This window comes from Mya arenaria, chromosome 11 (assembly GCF_026914265.1).
Source record: "Mya arenaria isolate MELC-2E11 chromosome 11, ASM2691426v1".
Classification (NCBI taxonomy): domain Eukaryota; kingdom Metazoa; phylum Mollusca; class Bivalvia; order Myida; family Myidae; genus Mya; species Mya arenaria.
In genome coordinates this window covers 69,379,029-69,399,927 of record NC_069132.1, presented here as the reverse complement: position 1 = coordinate 69,399,927, position 20,899 = coordinate 69,379,029, and the positions used below count along the sequence as shown (strand labels likewise).

General features: G+C 37.4%; 3 protein-coding genes across 4 annotated transcripts in view; all 3 read right to left on the bottom strand.

Annotated features, from left to right (window-relative positions):
* LOC128209839 (autophagy-related protein 2 homolog B-like) overlaps positions 1 to 2,212 on the bottom strand; it is a 79,467-nt gene extending 77,255 nt beyond the window's left edge. For both annotated transcript variants that reach the window (XM_052914079.1, XM_052914080.1), the window contains exons 1-4: positions 1,943 to 2,212; positions 1,142 to 1,310; positions 779 to 934; positions 317 to 419 (exon numbers count right to left, since the gene is read on the bottom strand). In XM_052914079.1, the coding sequence (XP_052770039.1) occupies positions 317 to 419; positions 779 to 934; positions 1,142 to 1,310; positions 1,943 to 2,122 (608 nt within the window). In that variant the 5' untranslated portion in view covers positions 2,123 to 2,212. The remainder of the gene's footprint in view (positions 1 to 316; positions 420 to 778; positions 935 to 1,141; positions 1,311 to 1,942) is intronic.
* A 3,436-nt stretch (positions 2,213 to 5,648) lies between these two features.
* On the bottom strand, positions 5,649 to 7,743 carry LOC128207607 (uncharacterized). Its single transcript, XM_052910645.1, has 3 exons — positions 7,324 to 7,743; positions 6,523 to 6,967; positions 5,649 to 6,315 (listed from the first exon to the last, which is right to left on the bottom strand). Exons 1-3 carry the CDS (start codon positions 7,641 to 7,643, stop codon positions 5,833 to 5,835), a joined length of 1,248 nt encoding a protein of 415 aa, XP_052766605.1. The 5' UTR covers positions 7,644 to 7,743; the 3' UTR covers positions 5,649 to 5,832.
* A 7,235-nt stretch (positions 7,744 to 14,978) lies between these two features.
* Positions 14,979 to 20,618, bottom strand: LOC128207608 (calmodulin-A-like). The gene is made up of 5 exons (XM_052910646.1): positions 20,503 to 20,618; positions 18,768 to 18,798; positions 17,399 to 17,542; positions 16,512 to 16,754; positions 14,979 to 15,914 (listed from the first exon to the last, which is right to left on the bottom strand). Exons 1-5 carry the CDS (start codon positions 20,503 to 20,505, stop codon positions 15,886 to 15,888), a joined length of 450 nt encoding a protein of 149 aa, XP_052766606.1. The 5' UTR covers positions 20,506 to 20,618; the 3' UTR covers positions 14,979 to 15,885.
* Positions 20,619 to 20,899: the final 281 nt, after the last annotated feature.

Here is a 20,899-nt window from a genome sequence, read left to right as displayed (position 1 = left end):
TTTTAATCCATATGTCCAGTGCTATACTCTGCACCGCATACCATGCTTTACCTTTTATTCCATTATTTAAGGCTCATCTGAACAGGCAACTTCAGTGACTATGTCACAGAAACTGCAGCGTCTTCCTTATTTTCAAAAATCAAAGCCTAGTCAGAATCGCCGAAATTTACTATGATGAGCAGCAAGCCATATGCTGAATGATTGTTTGGCGTAATTTTTCAGTCAGTGTGCAGTTCACTCCTGCTCCCTAAAATTGCAACCTTGGATGAGCCCTGTTATTCATGCACTGTACCCTACACAGCTTTCTGTTCTTTACCTTTTAATCCTAATTTCCAGTGCTGTACCCTGCACAGTGCCCCCTGGCTGATGCTCTAGTCGGATCACTGTATTTAGCAACTTCACTCGAATTTTAGACAATACTGAAAGATCATATACAATAAATATACATTGTACATCTACAGGAACTTCATCAAGCAAAAGCTAAGTACCTCAATGAATTTTTGTAAACTGATAAGTACTGATGTTAAATTTTATAAAAAGAAATATCAGTACAATACAAATAATGTAATGATGAAATTATGCATTTTATTTTCAGTTTTTATTCAACTTTTATCAGAACCACAGTTCCCGCTTGATTAGAATCTCTTTGGCTAGCTCAAGCTTGAATCTGTGTTGTTGTATAAGTATAAAAACATCTTTAATTGTTCTTGACAGTCTTAAATTCACATCAGAAAACCAAGAATGAAATATCAATATCAGAGACAAAAAATCACAAGACCTGAGTCAATCATAAGGGCAAACTTCTGTACGCCTTCTATTGGCTGTTGTGGCTGCTGGGAGGTACCCGAGTCAGACTCGAGACATTCCCGCGCCAGCTGAAGGCTCGTTGTCATGCTTGAGTGCATGCTGCTTAACATATCACCTGCCATCATACCTGAAACATACATGTATATGCCAGGTAACTGGGTGACAGGTTTGTTGCGTTAAGTTTCATCGTCACCAACCAGGGTACTTTTTTCTGTACACTCCATGATATATATACGGCAGAAATTGATGATGGCAAACTACAGGTATTTATTATAGCAAAAAAGCTTTTCAAATCAATAGGACTTATATCAAGCAGTTTCACCACTGATTGTACCATTATCTTCCCGCTGTTTTGGTTGTAAGGTCAGCTCCAGGCCGGTGACCTCAAGGCAGGTGTTGTCATTGATAAGTGATGACCAGGGTATAGAGACTGCTATACACTCAACAAACCCATCCACTAGCTCCACCGGCACTGCCAGGCTACCCAAATCTTCATTTATAGCCTGCAGGAAAGGATTTGAAAGTATACTCATAGTAATTGATATTGAATATCGAATGTGATTTCTTTTTCTACACAGAATATCTTTTACTGTTAACCAAAATACACCATAATTTTAAGCAAAACCGCAAATTTAGCAAGAGAACACTACATCACTGTGCATTTTGTTTACAATTTTTTTTTTATCTTGCCAATTATATTTGCAACAGACTGCACAAATCGCTATGTGCATCTGGTGAGGATTAAACCTGTGACCTCTTGGTCTGCATACAGACACTCTACTGCATTGCTTATTTCGCTATATAAACTAGCTCATCAGGGAGACATTTGCAAATGCCAACATATACATATTGATTACCAGGTCAGATCTATATTTGCTATCGTAATTCTTATTTCGCATCATTTCAGTCCTTCTCAAAGTTGAAATATATTCCAAATTGGGAAGACACATTCAAATAAATACCCCAAAATCTTTGATATTACATCAAGATTTAAAACATTTATTAAAATTAAAGGTGTTTGAAACGTCCCCTACCAACTTTGTTTACAAACACAGTTGACATTTTGTAAACAATAAATGTGACATACGGTACTTTTTTTATTTACTGAAGTTGGGACACAATACAAATATTATACCTGGACATCTAGATTCAAGTCCGTGATTTTCCCTTGTCCATTATACAAATCTAAACTCAACTGATCCAGTGACAGTTTCTGCTTCAGAAACTGGCCTAAATAATGTTGTAAAAGGTAACGACATGCTTTCTTCTTCAGGAAATCTTGCATGCCACCCAAATTTCCGAAATTCCAAGGCATTCTTCTCGATTTCGTTAATATTTATTTATAACTCAGGTGTAATTCTCTCCAAAATAAAGAAAATAACTTTCACAATGTTGATACGCCATTTATTTTTCGGATTACTTGGAACTTTACGTTGTATTGAACCTTTAAAGAAGGGAGATAGCTCTGAACGAATCATTATGATTGGGGACTTTCTCAAAACTAAACGTAACATTCCTCTACCGTATTGTCAATGTGCAATTCTATTTCACCCCGTGGCGAAGGTAACGACAATTGCCTTTAAAGGGACAAGTTCACGTTTGAGTTTTGTTACTGTTGAGTTAAACTTGATGATTCTTTCCCTAATTCCCAGTTTGTAGTGGACAACTATCATATGTGGCGAGCTGACAGGACCTCGAATGGAGGAGGCATCATAGCCTACTTCCGCTCAGACATTGCTGGTGAAAGGAAACCAGGACTATAGTTTAAAGACAGAGAATCTTTATGTGTTGAGGTAAAATTAAATAATTCTAAATGGATCTATGGAACTTATAAACCACCATCTTTGAACAAGGATATTTTTCAAGAAAACTGTGATATAACCCTAGACAAGTCTTTATAAATAAACAAATATGACAATTTGTTAATCATTGGAGATCTTAATTTTAACATGCTTATTGATGACAAATGTGTACCACTTAGAAATTGCTGTGATATTTTTGACCTTGGAAATATTGTTAAAGATCCTACTTTTTAACAGTAGCCCTACATTTATTATTAGATGTCATTTTAACCACAAGCAAGAACCTACTCGACAACATTGTTAATTTTGATTGTGGACTAAATGATTGTCACAATTTTATTAGTGTACAGTTCAAACAGGAAATTGATAAGATGAAGAATAGGTTCTGCATTTATATAAGTTTTAAGCATTTCAATATTGAAAGTTTAACCAGGATTTATCTAAAAATCTTTTAACTGTAGATAGTTGTCAGACAGATGTAAACACAATGTATAATGAATTTAGCAAAACTTTCACTGAAACTGCAAACAAACATGCCCCCTTAAAAAAAGAAGGTCCTCCAGAGACCGGCCCCATTTATGAATAAAGCTTTAAAAATTGCCATTTATAAAAAAAAGAATGCTTTTTAATAAATTTAATATGAATAAATCAACCAAAAACTGGGAAAATTTCAGGAAACAAAGAAACCTTTTAACTCGTTTGAGTAGAAAATACTTAAATAAATATTTCATTGACATATGTGTGGGGAGTTGCAAATCAGCTGACTTTTGGCCTACTGTTCAACCTTTTCTGACAAATAATCAATAAATCAAGCACAAAGATACCATCTTACTTGAAAACACAAAACTAGTAACTGATCAACAAGGGGTATGAAATGTCTTTAATGATTTATTTGTCAAATAATTATCTCGATGTAAATGAAAATCATCCAAGTATTGTATCAATTAAAGAAAACAGCCCAACATAAACCGAACTTCATTTTAAACCTGTAGATTCTAACTTTATTGATAAATTATGTATCAAAAAAGCAACAGGCGCTGATGGTATCTCATCTAAACTGGTAAAATTAGCTAAACCTGTCATCGCCAATCACATCACTTCTATTGTAAACAAGTCATCTTCAACATCAACTTTTCCTGATAGTTTAAAATTGGCATAAGTTACTCCTTTACATAAAAAGAAAAGTAATCACGAGAAGGGCAACTATCGTCCACTCAGTATTCTTCCAGTTCTGTCAAAAAAATGAACGCGCCATGAACACTCAAAAAGTTGATTTTTTTAACAACATTTTAATATATTCTTGTCTGCTTTTAGACCAAAATTCGGATGCCAAAACAACACTCCTAAAAATCATTGAAGACTGGAAGCAGGCACTAGATGAAAACAAATACGTAGCATCAGTATTGATGGACCTTTCTAAAGCATTTGACTGCCTTCATCATGACTTGCTTATCCCCAAATTAAAATACTATGGTGTAAGTGAAAATGCACTTAACTTAATCGAATGCTACTTAAGCAATATGAATCAATGCGTTAAACTAGGTGAAATTAGAAGTGCCTTTAAACATATTTATAAGGGAGTGCCACAGGGCTCTATCCTGGGGCCTGTCTTGTTTAATATTTTCATAAATGATTTTTTCAACAAAAGTAAATTATATAATTATGCTGATGATAACAAATTTGAATACTCATGTTTCAAACACTTGTAAGTAAGCATCAAGGCAATTAAATGTATTAAAACGCCATGGGAAAAATCTCTGCAAATTAGGTAAACTTAATATCTGCTACTTTTTTATTATGTCAAACTTTAATTTCTGTCCCTTAACCTGGCATTTTTGTGGAGAAGTAAATACTAATAAGATTGAAAAAATACAAGAAAGAGCATTACGGTTTATCTACAATGACCATACATTAAATTCTTCTTCTTTATTAATTAAGTTACATCTTCCACCACTAAAAATAGAAGACTAAGAACTATTGCCTCAGAAACCTTTAAGATAATAAACAAGCATACACAAGTTTATCTTCACGATTTAGTTAAAATAAAACACAACTCTTATCATTTTAGGTATAGAAACACTGCAGAGGTACCCCAGGTAAGGACCTCAAAGTATGGCCTCAACTTTTTCCGATCGGCGGCGCCCAAACTCTGGAACTCACTCCCTCAACACTTTCGTGACGAAAGAAACCTGAGTCAGTTTCGGAGTTTGGTCAACGCATGGAACGGACAAGTCGAGTTGTAGGTGTTCTTGTTGCGCTTCCCATAGTTAAACCTTCTCTTCTTTTGTTTAATTCCTGACTGTTTGTTGTCATTTTGTCATGCTTTGCTTTTGCTATGCTTTGCTTTTGCCATGCTTTTTAGTTTAGTTATGCTTAGTGCTTACCTAGTCTGTATTGCATCATACAAGGAAAAAAAACGACGTTCAGAAAATATACATGTATGAGGTCCCTTCTGCACCAATAGGAAGCTGTATGAACGAACCGACTCAACCAAAACCTGCATTGTAAGTCTGTTGAAGTTGTCCACTCATAAACTTGTCTCTTTATATTTCAGTCTTTACCAAACACATTTGCCATGCTTATGGCAAACAGTACCAACCTGCATGCCTTTTAACTTGTTTTCATTTCTCTTATTCTTTATTTCACAGTCTTGTTCATACGTGAATTTACCCAAATATGTTTAAACTAACCTGCCATTTAATTGTTTTATTTTGACCAAATTTACTGTCCGCTCTGTAAAATGACCATACATGTATCTCATATAATCTGTTCAAAACTTGGCCACAATTTTAATGGTTATGGTCATGATACATTGGACTAGTTCAGTTATCGCTTTAGTAACTTCTGAGTTATGACCCTTAAGTTGTAAAGTCTGTCCCTTGACCTGATTAGTTTTCATCCACTCTTAAACAATCTGCATCACAGGGTATCGGCATAGTATTTTGGAGATGTTAACTTAAAGCATTCTTCAATTTTACATTTATTAATAACAATATGTACGAACGTAACAATAATCTCTAATGCGTCCGCGTTGTTCATTTCCTTAAATTGTCTCTATAGTATATCCCATTGGCTCCAGTGACGGCATGTAATGCTCCGACCCCGGTATTTGTATGTGAATCGTATTTATTTATTCTACTTTACTGTATTCCATTTACTTTATATATTCCTAAGTTTATTTGTATGTGATCATACGTGAATATGTTATTGAATAGTGCATCAGTTATTTCAATTTTAACACCACAATATGACAACTATACGCTTGCCCCACTATAAGGCATGATGTCCTGCTGTCATAGCATACTGATTGTGGACGACACACTCCATCCGTTTCGGTAGCCAGTGTGGTCAGTTTGTGTTTGCCCTCACTAGCCACCTGCTGTATAGTATTTGAAATGTACCCACACACAAACACCTGTCCACTATTGGAAACACAAACACCTCTGGTGCGGTCCATGTCCCTATCATCTATTGTAGCCACCACTCGGCCTTGCAAGTCCACAGTGACAAGTTGGTTATCTAAACCGTTAGTGAGGTAGATTCGGTCCCCGTCTGAGCTCATTGCGATCCCCCACAAATACCCTCCACATGTTGTATATAACTTTCGCACCCTCTGACCACTGAGTGTGTACTGGTAAACAGTGTCAGGAGATGACACATACAGGTAACCTTCCCGGTATGCCACCCACCTGCATTCATGGTCCATCTAAATAGTTAACAATAAGCATTGTAGAAATAGTAATGGTAAAAGTATAAGTACATGTATCAATATTGGCCCCTGGTGGTAAAGAATAATAATTAAGGGACCAATTATAAAAATACATAATCAATTACTCATTTTAATGTATGCTTAAATGATAGAGATATGAGTAAAACTAGTACATGATAAAATGGTAAAATACAATTGTGTTACTTTGAGTTTCCTGTCAATCCCTAGTTTGCTGTTTCTGACGTGGAAGAACTGTATTTCGAAGTCTCCAGTGCAGACAGCCACCTGGTTGTCAGAGACGACGCAGATGCCTAATTGCTTCTTTGAAACTCTGACATGATCCACCACGATGTAATCTGTCGAAAGCAATTTAAGCTTTCTGTTCGAATAGTCAGTTATGATGATTTCACCACCTGGCAGAGCTGCCATACCTTGTATTGAGCATCGATGGTTGTCATTCGCTAATCTGACTCCGAAGCATTTGCTTTTTATCACTGTGTATGGTTTGTCGGGAATCATGTAAGTAACCACAAGCGTTTTTGCATGCTCATTTGTCCTAGCACGATATTTACCTTCGGGCTGAGTGGAAGCTTTAGCAGTTTTTGATGATCTAACCATGTGTTGTAGACGAATAACTCGTTTGCATTTTCTGCAAAAAAATGTTAATTCAGTTTTTCAAGTGCCTTTTACATCATTATCTTATTTAGCATATCATTTTATCATACACATAATATATATCTTACTCTTATCGATTATCGAGTGAAACATTTATTATATTGTCATGGCATGGCAACATGTTGGATTGCAAGCATGTCGTGTCATTATTGTCTTGTTCTTTTCTTTATATTCAATATTAATGCTGGGCAAATATTTATGATAGGACAGTAAGGTTTGGCAAGACGACCTGCCCTACTTGGTTCTACGTGAGTTTATCCATGACGCTCATTGGTTTGCTTTCTTTAATACAAATATTGCATTACAAATACCTCATTTAGTCATTCTTACCTGTGTAGCTCATTTCGACATGTGACGCAACAGGTTTGCCAATGGTCTCTACAAAATACCACCATTTCATCACCAGGGTGTATTTTGCACGTGTTTTTCACCTTTCCCCATGAATTCATCTTTTCTGGACCAAGAACGGTATGTCTCCGGTAAAATCGGTCATGTCGCTTTAAACACAGGCCGCACAATTGACGGCTGCAGTGTTGACAGAAATAGACGGCCTCCGAGTTTAGTCCGTGCTCCTGACACTCTGTGCACGGCAAGTCGTATTTTAAGTCCCCAGCGTTAAGCACTTCTGATACACTCAGTCCTGTGGCCATTCTGACACATGCTTATTTCTATCATTTTTTCACCATATCGAATATATACGAATCGATTTTTAATATTTATATAGTCATTATTGCATTTTCTAACTGGTATGAGATATTATCCAATTAGCTGACACTATGGATTGCATTGGGAATCTATATACTGTGTAGCGATTAACGATTTCTGCGTCGATAGCGTACACAATTTTTCAGGATGGAATTTGGCGGTTCTATTGGTTATGAACAGGTGGTAAAGCCATTTTACCTACACCCTTGTAAATATACGTGCACTAGCTGGCACAAATTGCATTCCGTTGCACCATAAAATAATAATAAGTGGTTTCCTTGAATATTGATTTTAATTGGTGTGTTGTGGTTGGTAGGTAAAATGTAATAAATCTTGATACATTTTTATACCTTGGAAAGAGAGGCATGCCCGTCCCTGCACGCTCCACCTGTAGATACTGTTCACAATTAAGTCTGGACAGTGTTCTTAATGCATTCCTTTAAACGCTGGAAAGTATTCCTATATAATTGTTGCATATCACTTGTTTTGTCAATCAGTCAGATATAACCCTACATTACTTCAATAAAAGATCAATCATTAAAGATATATATTGGTTGACATATCAAATGAAACATGATTAGATCCTGAAAAACTACACAGCAACAACAAAAATACAGCAAACAATATTAATATACACCTCTAACATTTGAAACAGACAATGTCCGATTTGGGCAATTGTAAGGTCCTTCATCTATGGACGAATACTTTGAACGCAATATCAATGTCACATATCATAATCCGAGTGCCAGGCGGGTTTGGATATTGCACGGATGGAACGTCTCGATACTTCAAAATGGCCTGGCTGGTCGGTTGTCGTCGGGGCATCTATCATTGCAGTGGGAACACAAACCTTAGGTGTGATCGTCACGAGTTTGGCCGTGCGAGTGAGTATCCGAGTCAGTGCTTGGCTTGACATCATGGGAGTTAGGTGTACAAGACTGACTCTCTACCACTTTCTGGATACCTATATCAGTGTCAATGGTCAGCTCGCTGAAGTGATCCTCACGAAACTGGAAGTACTTGCGAAATGCGTCAGGCTACTCATTACGAAGCTCTGGGAAATTTTGTTCGACTATCACAGTCACTGGCTGCTGCTGATCTCAGTCCTTCGCAGGTATAATATTTCTAGTTCAAGGCGTTCAGAGAGGCCACCGCTGACAACAATCAATGGTATCTAAATAAGGTAAATTGTAGGGCTGTAGAACTGGTAGCGTTGGTAGATGTAGCCGAGATGTGACAAGAGCAGCTATGTCGTTTGGTAGAGACATCAGATTTGGAGGAACCGTAGGGTTTTGTGATACACAATCTGCAGCACGGTTGCGAATGTCCTGCAGGGAACGATCACCAACATTCTTGAGCAGAGACTTGTGATTCGCAGCTACTACAAGATATTTTCAGCCCAACACAAAGTATCTATCCTTGTCAATTGCATCCGTAACTGCAAGTGCTTTACCTTCAATAGGGGCGACTCTTATGCATGCTTGAATCTACTGCCTACAATAGTCACTTGCCAACCATTGCGGCAATATAAGGAGTATGAGTCAGGGCAGGAGCAATGTTTCTGAAGTAACCAAAATCTAATGCCCGACGTGGACCGATCCGTAACAAGACAGTATGGTTTGTCTGGATCAAATACCCTAATCCCGTGTTATATTTTACTGGTTGTAGCTCCCTTGAACTCATTAAAACAAAGCCTGAAGTTCATCGTCCCATCTGAACGGTGTTTCTGGCTTCAGCAGTTGTCGGAAAGGTTGCATCCTGCGGCCATGATAAATACGTAAGAGAATTGGTTCACAAGTCCAAACAAGGAGCGAACATCTATGATATTTTTGGGAACGGGAAAATCCCAGATGGCACGCAAGTACTTTATGTAGAGGCGAAAACTGCCAGGGGTTATTTCAAAGCCAGCAAAATCCACAGTGTCCTTCCGAACATGATTATTTATCTGGATTTAGGGTGATTCCTTGTGTCCTACAGATGCGAGACATAGTGTAAGCTTTAAGGCTTTCTTCTCAATTCTGTTTACACTATTGTTTTGTGCATAATTAACATGTTCGTTGTTTATATGCATTACATATTTGGCCTTTGTTAACGTTGATTATGCTCGAATTTGTTAAACTAAACTAATTGTAAATACCAAATCTAACATCCTGGTCAATCCCATCTTTGACTGCTTCCTTACAGTGAAGTGGAACAGGCACCAATGTATGGTACACCACAAGCTCAGCGTTGGAGTTTTAAAGGTGGAACAGATACATTGGTGTACTTGTAGTATTCAAGAGGATACGCCTGGTGTTTTTGACGCTGATGCTCTGTTGCAGGAAGGGGTAGCTTATTGGGTGGTGGAGGTGGTCATTGATGAACAGGGCACGAACACATGTGTATTGTTGCCTAGTTGGTTGACCCGTTCACTTGTTATGCTAGTCAGGGAACCAATTAGGAATGATTCCTAGGTCACTGCAAGCCTCTCTGCTAAGGCCAAATTTGTCAGTAGAATCCGTGACCTACATCATTTGCCTTGTCTTTGTCATCTCACCTTACTTGCCTGTATATGTTGCGAAGAATGATAGCACCGATGATATTGATCCCTTCATTTTTAGTTGTGTGCATATTCATGGTGACTGGTACAAATTAAGACTGACCCAAGCCAAGGTGATGTTGAACATTTATGCCAGCTAGGCAACTTTGTCAACCCGTATCTGTCATAGCCACCATGGTGATAGCTGGTATTGCACAAGAAAGTTAAAATCCAAGCGCTTTATAATCTGAAGGCAAGGCTTGTAACTTGGCGTTCACAAACGGCTGGGGTTTTGAGGGCTTTTTTTCTCAACCATTTGTCACTCAATTCGTTGTACTTGTGATGATCTAAGGATATATATTTGCTAGCACGTCCTGCATTAGAAGTGTGAAAAGTATACAAGGGGTTAATGTACATAATGTTTCACCATTGCCAATGCTCTCCATATAGGTACTTGTAGGTAAGACGGTATATTCAGATGCAACCAGGAGCTGAAATGGTTGAGGCCGCCCAGATTTACATTACACAGGGAGTGGAACACTGTGCCTTCACAGTCACCAGTAGACATGGAGGTATTTTCTGAACGTTTAGAATTTTCTTTGCTTCAACACATTAGCTCCATATGATGTTGTTCTCGATTACATCCACTGTTCTTGTGACCATCAGCAGAGCACACATTCGTATGGTGCAGCTTTGCCATGACCCCGTTTGTCACACTAGGAGCACACTTCCTGTTTGTTTTTGATGCTTAAATGTTAAGAAGTCTTATATGAACTGTTGATAGCTGACACAGTGTGTGAATCAATTAAACGAGAAGTTGATCGCTTACCAGCCTCCTAAGGTTCTACAAAACGAAACACTACCTCTTAGGCCATATTCTTTGTCGCCAAGCAGGTCCAACTGTATTTCTGGGTCACAGAGGCCGCAAGTGAGCACGTCACGCAAGACAGTTTGTATAGTTCACATGTGTCAGCATCACAACCATTGCACTTAATAATATACTTGTAGATTCCCACCTGGCCACGTAATCGAGCTTCAAAGCTGCGCATAGGCTCAACATGGTCCTGTCTCATGTTATGGAGTGTGACTCTTGCGACCGTATTGTTCTCTTTTACGACCAGCAAGTTTCTTGATGGCGGCAGGAACATCATCCTCAGTCTTGTTAGTAAGGACACCATACTCCTTGAAGAGTTGATATGTCTCGGGTACCCTCGTCAGTAATGACTAATGACATATTCATACGTTTGCCTTGTCTCACGCGTCAGAAAGCATTTTTCTAGTTTCTTTAACCTGGGCGGCCTAAAATTTTACATGTTTTTGATCTTCACGGAGTTACATGTAGTTACATAATATAAGACCATTCATTACTCTGTTCACTATCTCTTTGTTCTATAAAACACAGCACATGTACGTACTTTTAGCGTTTTTGTGCTTTTTGAATTTGGGCCTTGGGTTTTATCCAATCATTTATTGGAAAAGCTTTTCTTATGCATGTTTGTGTTTTAGCGGTGTTTGTACGCTTTGTGTTTCTCGTTTTGTGCTGTGTGGGCCTAAGCATTGTACCTCTGAACCAGGGTTTATAAGGGTTCTCCTATTGTTTTATTATAAAAATGAAGGATGCACCCCTCTCTTGCCCACCCCGTTCAGCCCGACGGCCCTTAATTAAAACCTAGGGAAACACTGGTTTCATTGTATTCTTGAGGAAATCGCTTCCACTTGACTGTTTTGTCTATCCATGGTTTCCATTCCTTGGCTGTGAAATGTACTGGTCTAAAAGAGTGATGAGGGTCCTTTTAAATACGTCCAGGATTCTTCGTTGATACCACGTTCAGTTTGATTAAGTATGATGCTTCATGCTGGTAAAATGTTCTTCGAACATTTCTTCAAATATTCCCAGAGTACCTCTTTAATGCTACAGTGCATACAGACCTAATACATTGCATTTTAATGTAGTATGCGCATTCGTTGTCGGATTTTTTTTTATTTTGGTCATTGAAAAAGCTGACTGATTACTTTAAATTATAGGACCACTCGATCAAAGGATACAACGCAGTTATAATTCTTTCTAAAGTGGTCTGTCGATCTGATGAAAAGCGCCTGTGTCGCATTTTAAACATCACCAGGAAGTGTAAGGTTGCAAGTTCCGGAGCGGTAATGCCATCATTAATTAAACGGTAAAGCAATGTTCGAAGATTGTGTCATCTGTTTGTGCGCATGTGTCTCTGGTTAAGTTTCATTTTGGCGCTTACCTTGTACATGTAACTTTACACAGGGTTTATATTTGAGTTTTGACAACTGGTCTTGTTCCTAAAGTTGTCATAGTATTATTGCTAAATGATATGCTGTTTTAAAACGTTGGGCAATCTAATTTCCTTGTTTTTAATTATTTAAATATCAAGATTAGCATCGGTTTTGGGTTGTAAAAGTATTGTGTTGTAACTAGGGATGCAAACGAATATTCGAATATTCGATCGAACGTTTGGTATTCGAATGTCAAAATAGGTATTCGAATATTCGATGATTTTGTTGAAATAATAAATTAATACACTTTTTGCCTACAACTGTCATCTTCGTCTGTCTTGTTTTTACAACGACCCCTAATGCCATAGGTGTGAACTTGATGACACTATACACGCGTCATATCGGATATATCGCCGGGAACTATAAACAGTCCCCGTAATTTTGCATTTACTGGCTGTTAGACAAGTGACATAAAACACATTCCAATTATTTTGGGTACATTTAAATGACCATGCCAATTAAGGGTTTAAGAGATCGGCCTTTATACCAATGTTTTGTCTTCACTGCTAATCAAGCTTGGCGATATTGCTCAAATCGCCTTGATGATACGAAGGACATGTGCTAGTTACTGTTTCCATGTTTTCAATATAACGCTCTTGCGTACAAAAATTAGCTGAAAGTGTATGGTTTAACGTTTAAGGATATATGTCCTGTATTGTGTACAATACCTAAGACAAAAGCGACGTTTAGACATGGTTTCGTTTTCTATAAATATTTTTCGTAAACATCAATCCCAGAACGAGGCTGCAAGTCCCACGTTGGCGCATATCGTCATTTAACCGGGACAAACGCAATTCCCTGATCTTATTTTGCATTTTTTACAAAAATGAACGCAGAGGTTTGTTTTTTTTTGTTAAAGATATATTGCTTTTTCTTGGGATATATTTTGTAAATGGGAAATTCAGAGGCTAATTTTTGGAACAATAAGGGTCCGTCGCGTGTACCGAATACGACCAGGAAGGGTAACAGGGCCCCCTCTATTACTTCAGTGAATAATAATAGTTTACTACAATTCTTAAAGGTTCATTTTGGTGTTCGAATATTCGAATATTCGATCGAAAGAATTACCGAATATTCGAATATCACTTTTGCCATTCGTTTGCATCCCTAGTTGTAACTATAGTCTCCTATAACTCACAGTTTTATTGGCAGTGTTTATATGCTGTATTGATGGGACTTTATTAAAAATCAATCTCTATGTTATGTTTTCCCTTTTACGACAGCTGGCAAGAAGTGCTGTGTGGCGGCTGTACAAATACATCCACAGTATAGTGATATAATTATGTCATCACTCATTTATCACCCGATGCTCTCGGAGCAATGCCTACAGCATCAGCTTTAAACAATATCTTCAATAATGTTCATTTTATAATGATAGAGGTAACTAATATACGTGCACATCGGAGCACCTCGGCCAATGTCTATCGAAAACAAACTCGGATGTATATGGACGATTTACAATGTTAGTACTACGTACAATTGACTGAACTGCAAGTTGACCCGTAGTTATTTCAATTAAGCAGTAAAGCCTAAGGATTTTAATTACTATTAGGAATCTTAATTATTTATACAACAATACACTTCACTCAGGGAATCAGTTAGAACTCAGTATGACAAATTACACGTTAAAACACTACACTTAATTAGTAGTAGTGGTTTTAACGAACTACTTTCACTTACGTATCGCCATACATACGAGATTGTTTTCGATGAAAAATGGTCGAGGTATTCCGGTCGGTTTTTGATAAAAAATGGCCGATGTGTTCCGATTGACCCAGGACTATACAAGATTTGGGTTGAACATACCTGACTGATACGACCACCTACGTTTTACTCTAAAATTCGTTTGTTGCAAATTAAGAATGTTTAGCACCCGTGCGCACACCCCCACCCCGTCCCCCTAAAATCGTCCAAGTTTACATTTGATGTCAATATCGGAGAAACAAAAATAAATTAAATACGCTCCAATTGCAACATTTTGGACAAGAAATTGTTAAAACTTTCCGTTTGGGGGAATAACCCCAGCCCCCCTTGCAAGCATATTACGTAATATACATTTCGATTTTGAGGGAATGTCACACGTCCTGGTGTCAGTTTGATTCCAAACAGTATGTGTGTTAATCTTTGGAAATAGGGTTAGGGTTAACCCTAAGGAAAGGGTTAGGGTTAGGGTTAGGGTTAACCCTAAGGATAATATTGGGCAGCTTATCAGCACTTTGTTAACGCTAACAATATGCTTTACGAAATCATTGTTAACTTTTAAACGTGAACTATTTGATGTTTTTATATTTTCAAATTAAACACAGTTGCCTAAAAGCGTACAAGACAACTTGCAAATCATAAGCTTATCCATTAATTTTCCAGGGCAGTAAGCGTTGAAAGTTTACAACGATGATGTAAACAACGTTGTTAACTATAACCAAGTTCTGAACACCGGACCACTGTATGAAGACAAAAACGGTCCATTTTTCGTAACAAATTTATTACCAACGGTTATATTTACAAAATGAAAATGACGCCATAAACTTGGCATGAAATAAATGTTGTATTTTCTTTTATAATGCAGGATATAAAGTAACAGGTTAATCCGTTTGTTAGAATTTGCCGGAGTTCAGTTGAGGCTGAATTTAAGGTTGTTTGTGGTGGATAAGTGGTAAAAAATCTATCAACTAACCACAGCGACCCTATTTTTCCTCTGTTCCCTACACGTTTTTGCTGTAGTGTGGATTTTTTTCATTATTTTCTAAAAAAAAGTGCATTATTTGAGTGAACATATTAAAATCTGACCATTTTATATTTAAAAATTCATAAAATAGTGATACACCCTGCTATACGTCGGTTTGGTACAGAATCCCGGTTCTCGAAAAAAAAAGAAAATCGAAAAAAGTATGCCTACCTTCACTATTTTTTGGAGATGTTCGTGGAAACATTTTTTTTTGGTCTAACGTAAGCGTTTTTGGTTCCCTGCTTGCATTGTATGCGCTGCGTTACAGCAGAGAGTCAGTTAATGTGAGCGAATGACAACCTTAAATGAAGTCGGGTAAACTTACATCAGCCTTCACAAACACTGTTACCTCATCCAATTCATAATTACATTACTATCTTAAAATGATGGAAAAACAAAAAGAGAATATAATCTATAGTCTAAGAACTAAACTGCTTGTTACAAAGTCAAATACTCTCCCTTTAGCAATATCTTATATGTGTACGAAAACAAGTGCACAGTGCTGCAACCTTAAAATGATTCCAACTGCTGCTGATAAGCCCTGGATGATTCCTTCTTTTTCGCATAGCTGTTTGGCTTCTGAATCGATCCGATGTATGATTTACACAGAGTCAGTAGAAATGTGGAAATGAGTGAGATGAAATTATTTTGACGTCATCATCTTGACAAACTCTGAAAAAGTAAAAGAAAACAATTAATGATATTGAGTTATATCAAATCGGATTGCTTTCACATGCTAAATATATAAATATATTTGTTTACAATAGTTCCTTTTTGTAGCTTCGGGATTTAAAAAGTTTTGTTGAGTATATTCAAACAAGAACAAACCAACACAAGACCCAGCGAGTATTCGAGTATATTCCACGCCCGGCAGAAGAAATGCCCCTGCGGCCTTGTTTTTTGAATATCTACCGTTTTAATCGACTTGTTAGTCACTGTCAATACCCGCCTCCCTGTCATCCACAAAAATAACGTACCTACCGTTTTAATTGACTTAAATGACACATGCAAAGTCTGCCGATCCGTCCATATGCACCCAACCCACTTACAACCCCTAACGTGAGTACGGTCCATCCACAAGACACATACCTTCATAATTGACCTGCCCGTCCCCGTCCAAATGCACCCGACCCACTTACAACCCCTAACGTGAGTACGGTCAATCCACAAGACACATACCTTCATAAGTGACCTGCCCGTCCCCGTCCATATGCACCCAACCCACTTACAACCCCTAACGTGAGTACGGTCCATCCACAAGATACCTACCATCATAATTCACCTGCCCGTCCCCGTCCACATCAGCCTCTCTTATCATCTCGTCCACCTCCTCATCCGTGAGTTTCTCTCCTAGGTTCGTCATTACATGGCGGAGCTCGGCGGCCGAGATGTAGCCATTCCCGTCCTTGTCAAAGACCTTGAATGCCTCCCGTATCTCCTCGTCGCTGTCACCCTCCTTCATCTTCCGCGCCATCATCTGCAGGAACTCGGGGAAGTCGATCGTTCCATTTCCTGAATCATAGAAGAGGCGGGCGATTATTTTACCTGATCTTGATTGAGTACATTAACATGTCTCTTGTGAGTAAATCAACAACTGGTGAATATTTGAAGGATTCATGTGTATACACAACAAAATTAAACCTTCATAAGATTGTCTATGTAAGCCTGGATTAACGTAACTGATTTACTGAAAATGTAATACTGTTGAGGTCATCAAAGAAAGTGCTTTAAAGCTGCACTCTCACAGACATACAATTTTTACAAAAAAAAAATGTCTTGAAAAGAGCAACTTTTTGCGTAAATATCTGCAAACCAATGATATAAGATTGCTGACAAAAAATCAGATCGTAGATTTTCATATTTCCGTTCGAAAATTAATGTTTTGTGGCTTAAACCATTAATAACATATACATATGCTTTTTTTATTTTAAATTTAGTGATATTTACGTGGTAGACCGACCCGGTAAATTTCGAAGGGAACCCACACACCCCGCAAAATCTGCGAGAGATACATGTGACGTTAGCGATACACCAGTAAGTAAGATCCAATGCGTTATACAATGATACCAATTTTATGCAAGTTAACGAAGTTAACTTTACTACCACCACCACCACACCAGCCGGACATATACACGCAATAGCACAGCGTGACTTACCGTCAGCGTCCACCTCGTTGATCATGTCCTGAAGCTCGGCCTCGGTCGGGTTCTGGCCCAGGGACCTCATGACGGTTCCCAGCTCCTTGGTGGTGATGGTTCCATCTCCATCCTTGTCAAACAGGCTGAACGCCTCCTTGAATTCTATGGAGAAGAACAGGGCAATCTATATATTTATGCTCATAGATATTACTGATTTCACAGTATGGTGAACATGTAAAGAAAAGATAGTTGATGGTTTCTGTTTCATCAGAGCGTTAAAACTGGTGTTAAACTATGACTGGACGACAGTAGTGTGCGTGAATATGATGAGACTGAAAACTGAACCACTTTAACAAAAATGTAGACATCCACATTCCGCACATGTGCAAGAGTGAATACTAGTATTTCTGATTTACCACTAGTCACTTTCACTCTCATGAGCATGTTAAGAGTATGTACACTGTAAGTGTTTAAGCAAAGGGCTATTACCATGTTCTTTAAACAGGTTGACAATTTACAACTGTGTACTGATACATACTCTATGTGAAAAATAAATTAGAAAAAATATTATACAGGTATTTAGATATTCATTATGCTAGAATGATGGTAGTTTAGTACAGTGTCGGAGCCCCGGGGCTATCTTTACTAATGCATCGGTCTGACGGAAATAACTTGTTACTGCTAGTATTTAAACATTCTTGAAACCAGAACAAGGAAACTAGATCCTGTTGCAATGCGTCACAAAATTGGGTTTTGACGTTTTTCCTTGTGACGTTCATTTTTACAAGACCAGATAACGCGTCTGCATGGCTGCTAGGTTTGCTCCATTGCATTATTGAAAAGAAATGAAATGATACAAAGGAAAATAGGAATAGAAAAGCAGGAAAGGAAAAAAGGAACGGAAAGAAAAAAAAAGAAAATTGGAGAAAATGAAAAATAGGAAAGGAAAAGAAGGGAAGGAAGAGAAGGAAAGGATTAGAAGGAAATGAAAAAAGGAAAGAAAAGAGGAAATAAAAGGAAAGAAAGGAAAAGAAGGAAAGGTAAAAGAGGAAAAAGGAAAAATAGGTAAAAAAGGGCAAAAAGAAAGATTACGAAAGGAAAAAAGGAAAGGAAAGGAAAGGCAAGAAAGGGGAAAACAGGAAAATTAGGAAAGGAAAATTAGGAAAAATTTGTAAAATTAAAAAAAAAAGATATTAGGAAAGAAGGAAATTAGGAAAGAAAAAGAAGGAAATGATAAATAGGAAAAATGAAATATAGGAAAAAGAAAAATAGGTAAAAATGGTAGATTACGAAATGGAAAAAAGGAAAGAAAAGATAGGAAAAGAAGGAAAGGAAATATAGGAAAGGAAAGGCAGGGAAGGGGAAAACAGGAAATAGAAATTATTACCTGCGATCTGTTCTTCAGTTAGTTGGTCAGTCTGAAAAGGGGAGAATAGAAACATCACCTAATGGAAATCAAAGTATAAACCAAAAATTAAACACTATCTCGAAAACTGAAGGATTTGGACAAAAATTATATACTTTTAATGGTTTGTCATATAATTATCAGTTTGTTGAATTAAGGCTTTAAATGTCAACAGAAGTTAGCAGAAATATAAATCTGTATCTTCGGAAACATTTTATGATTATTATCAGTCGCGACAGGAAACTAAGTAACGTGACTGTTCCGATCACATCAGTTACAGAAAACCAAAAGGTCATGTACATACATGTATGAATAACCATGTTGGGTAATAACAGCGGAAACTAGAACACCAACGAAACTTAAATGAAAGATCGAGTGCGTTCGAGCATGGCTTGTTAGGTTTTATTCAGATTCTCAACTATAATGGGTCGGATGGTTTTAAAAGCCAAATCTTGAAATTCTATACTACTCTATACTACGATGACTGTTGAACACAGTACGCTCTACATTGAGGTTAACTTCATTTTATAGCTGCACTCTCACAGATTGTCCGTTTTGACAACTCTTATTTTTTGTTTTGGATTGAGCCCCACTTTGCGTAAATCGGTGATGTAGGACTGCTGATATTTCATATTTACGCTCAAAATTTGTTGTTTTATGGCTAAAAACGTTAATAACGATTTAGAAAAAATGAAATTTTCGGCAGTTTTCCGATCCGGGGCGGACCAGGATTTGACGTTAGAGGTAACTTTGGGGGCGTTACCTTTTGACTTTCGCCCCTCCCTCAGAACCAGAATATATTTGGTTTTAAATGGTGAGAGGGTGGGTGGGGATGGGAGGTCTCCCCAAAGAAAATTTTAACAATATCTAGTCCGAGATGATGAACTTTGAGCGTATGTTATTACCTTTTTTTCTCCGATATTAACATAAAAAGTAAACTTGGACGATTAAAGGGGGTGGGAGGGGTGGGTGCCCCCCCCCCCCATGAACCACTATTGGTTATATTGTGAGTTATCTAATGTGACTGCATTGAAAGCATTGGTGCCAAAATCAGCTGATTCTGAGACAATTAATGAAAAAGTTGTCAAAACTGTCAATCTATGAGAATGCAGCTTTAATTACACTCCTAACTTCCTACTCATTAATTACATACATAAAAACTTGTATGTAAAGTGTAGCATGGGACAATGTGGTTTAGTTGTATATAATATCAAGGCTTAAGTCAATGTCAGTCCGCATAGCAGTTTACGTTATACATGTAACCATGTATTACTATAAACAATAGTGATGACTGGTATTTAATCAATTCAGGATCATAGTTCCGGACATGTACATATATTCAATTTAGAATAATTGGTGCTTTAAGACCAGCATAAACTACAAGTTGTGAACTGCCACGACTCCCACGAGTATTATAAACTTACTTGATATTAACAAAGAATATATTCACTCCGACAGAACATTACAACATTATCTAAATATAGTATTTATCAACCGCCATTTCACCATGCACATTTCAACATTAATTGTCGGTTTTAATACAATACAGTATTGTGTTAATTCTGAACATTAATAACACTAATTACTTCTACAACAAAACATATTTTATGAATAAATTTAATAAATCAAAATGCATGATTTACAGTTGAAAATCATGTAGAAGTAAATAAATAATGAATAAGATATACGAAAAAGGTAAAGAAATGAAAAGTCTTACCATCTTCAACCATTAGCCAGAGTTTAAATGTGTCCTCCGCGCGTAAATTGTCGTCTGCTTCGCGCACACCGGTACTTTACCGCATTGCGACATTTTATTCATGTTTACGCTACAAATGAGTTTGTTGTAGTTTGATCTTAAAGTGATTTAAACCTTCCCTACCGCTTATTCATTTTTGCATGTAAAATGAATCACCTGATTTTAGTGTTTTGTAACATGTGCGTCATCGAATAAAAATTGACAATATATTTTATATTTGCGCTGTAACGTCCAGAGTTTATTTATGCGACAAAAATACTAAGAGCCAATAAAATTGTAAAGGGCTCATTTTGTATGAGCCGGAATCTATTTTGAAAAGGACTGGTGCATTTGCACCCCAGTTAGAATTTATTGTGTG

Bases quoted from the DNA above. Each gene is read 5' to 3' on its own strand.
- LOC128207607 (XM_052910645.1), bottom strand. From the start codon at position 7,643: ATGGCCACAGGACTGAGTGTATCAGAAGTGCTTAACGCTGGGGACTTA. The intron at 6,968-7,323 runs GTAAGAATGACT...ATTTTTTTGCAG, and splicing joins TGTCGAAATGAGCTACACAG to AAAATGCAAACGAGTTATTC. The intron at 6,316-6,522 runs GTAACACAATTG...TTAACTATTTAG, and splicing joins GGATTGACAGGAAACTCAAA to ATGGACCATGAATGCAGGTG.
- LOC128207608 (XM_052910646.1), bottom strand. The intron at 17,543-18,767 runs GTAATAATTTCT...TCTTCTCCATAG, and splicing joins AACTGAAGAACAGATCGCAG to AATTCAAGGAGGCGTTCAGC. The intron at 15,915-16,511 runs GTAGGTATCTTG...TTACTTTTTCAG, and splicing joins CGGGCAGGTGAATTATGATG to AGTTTGTCAAGATGATGACG.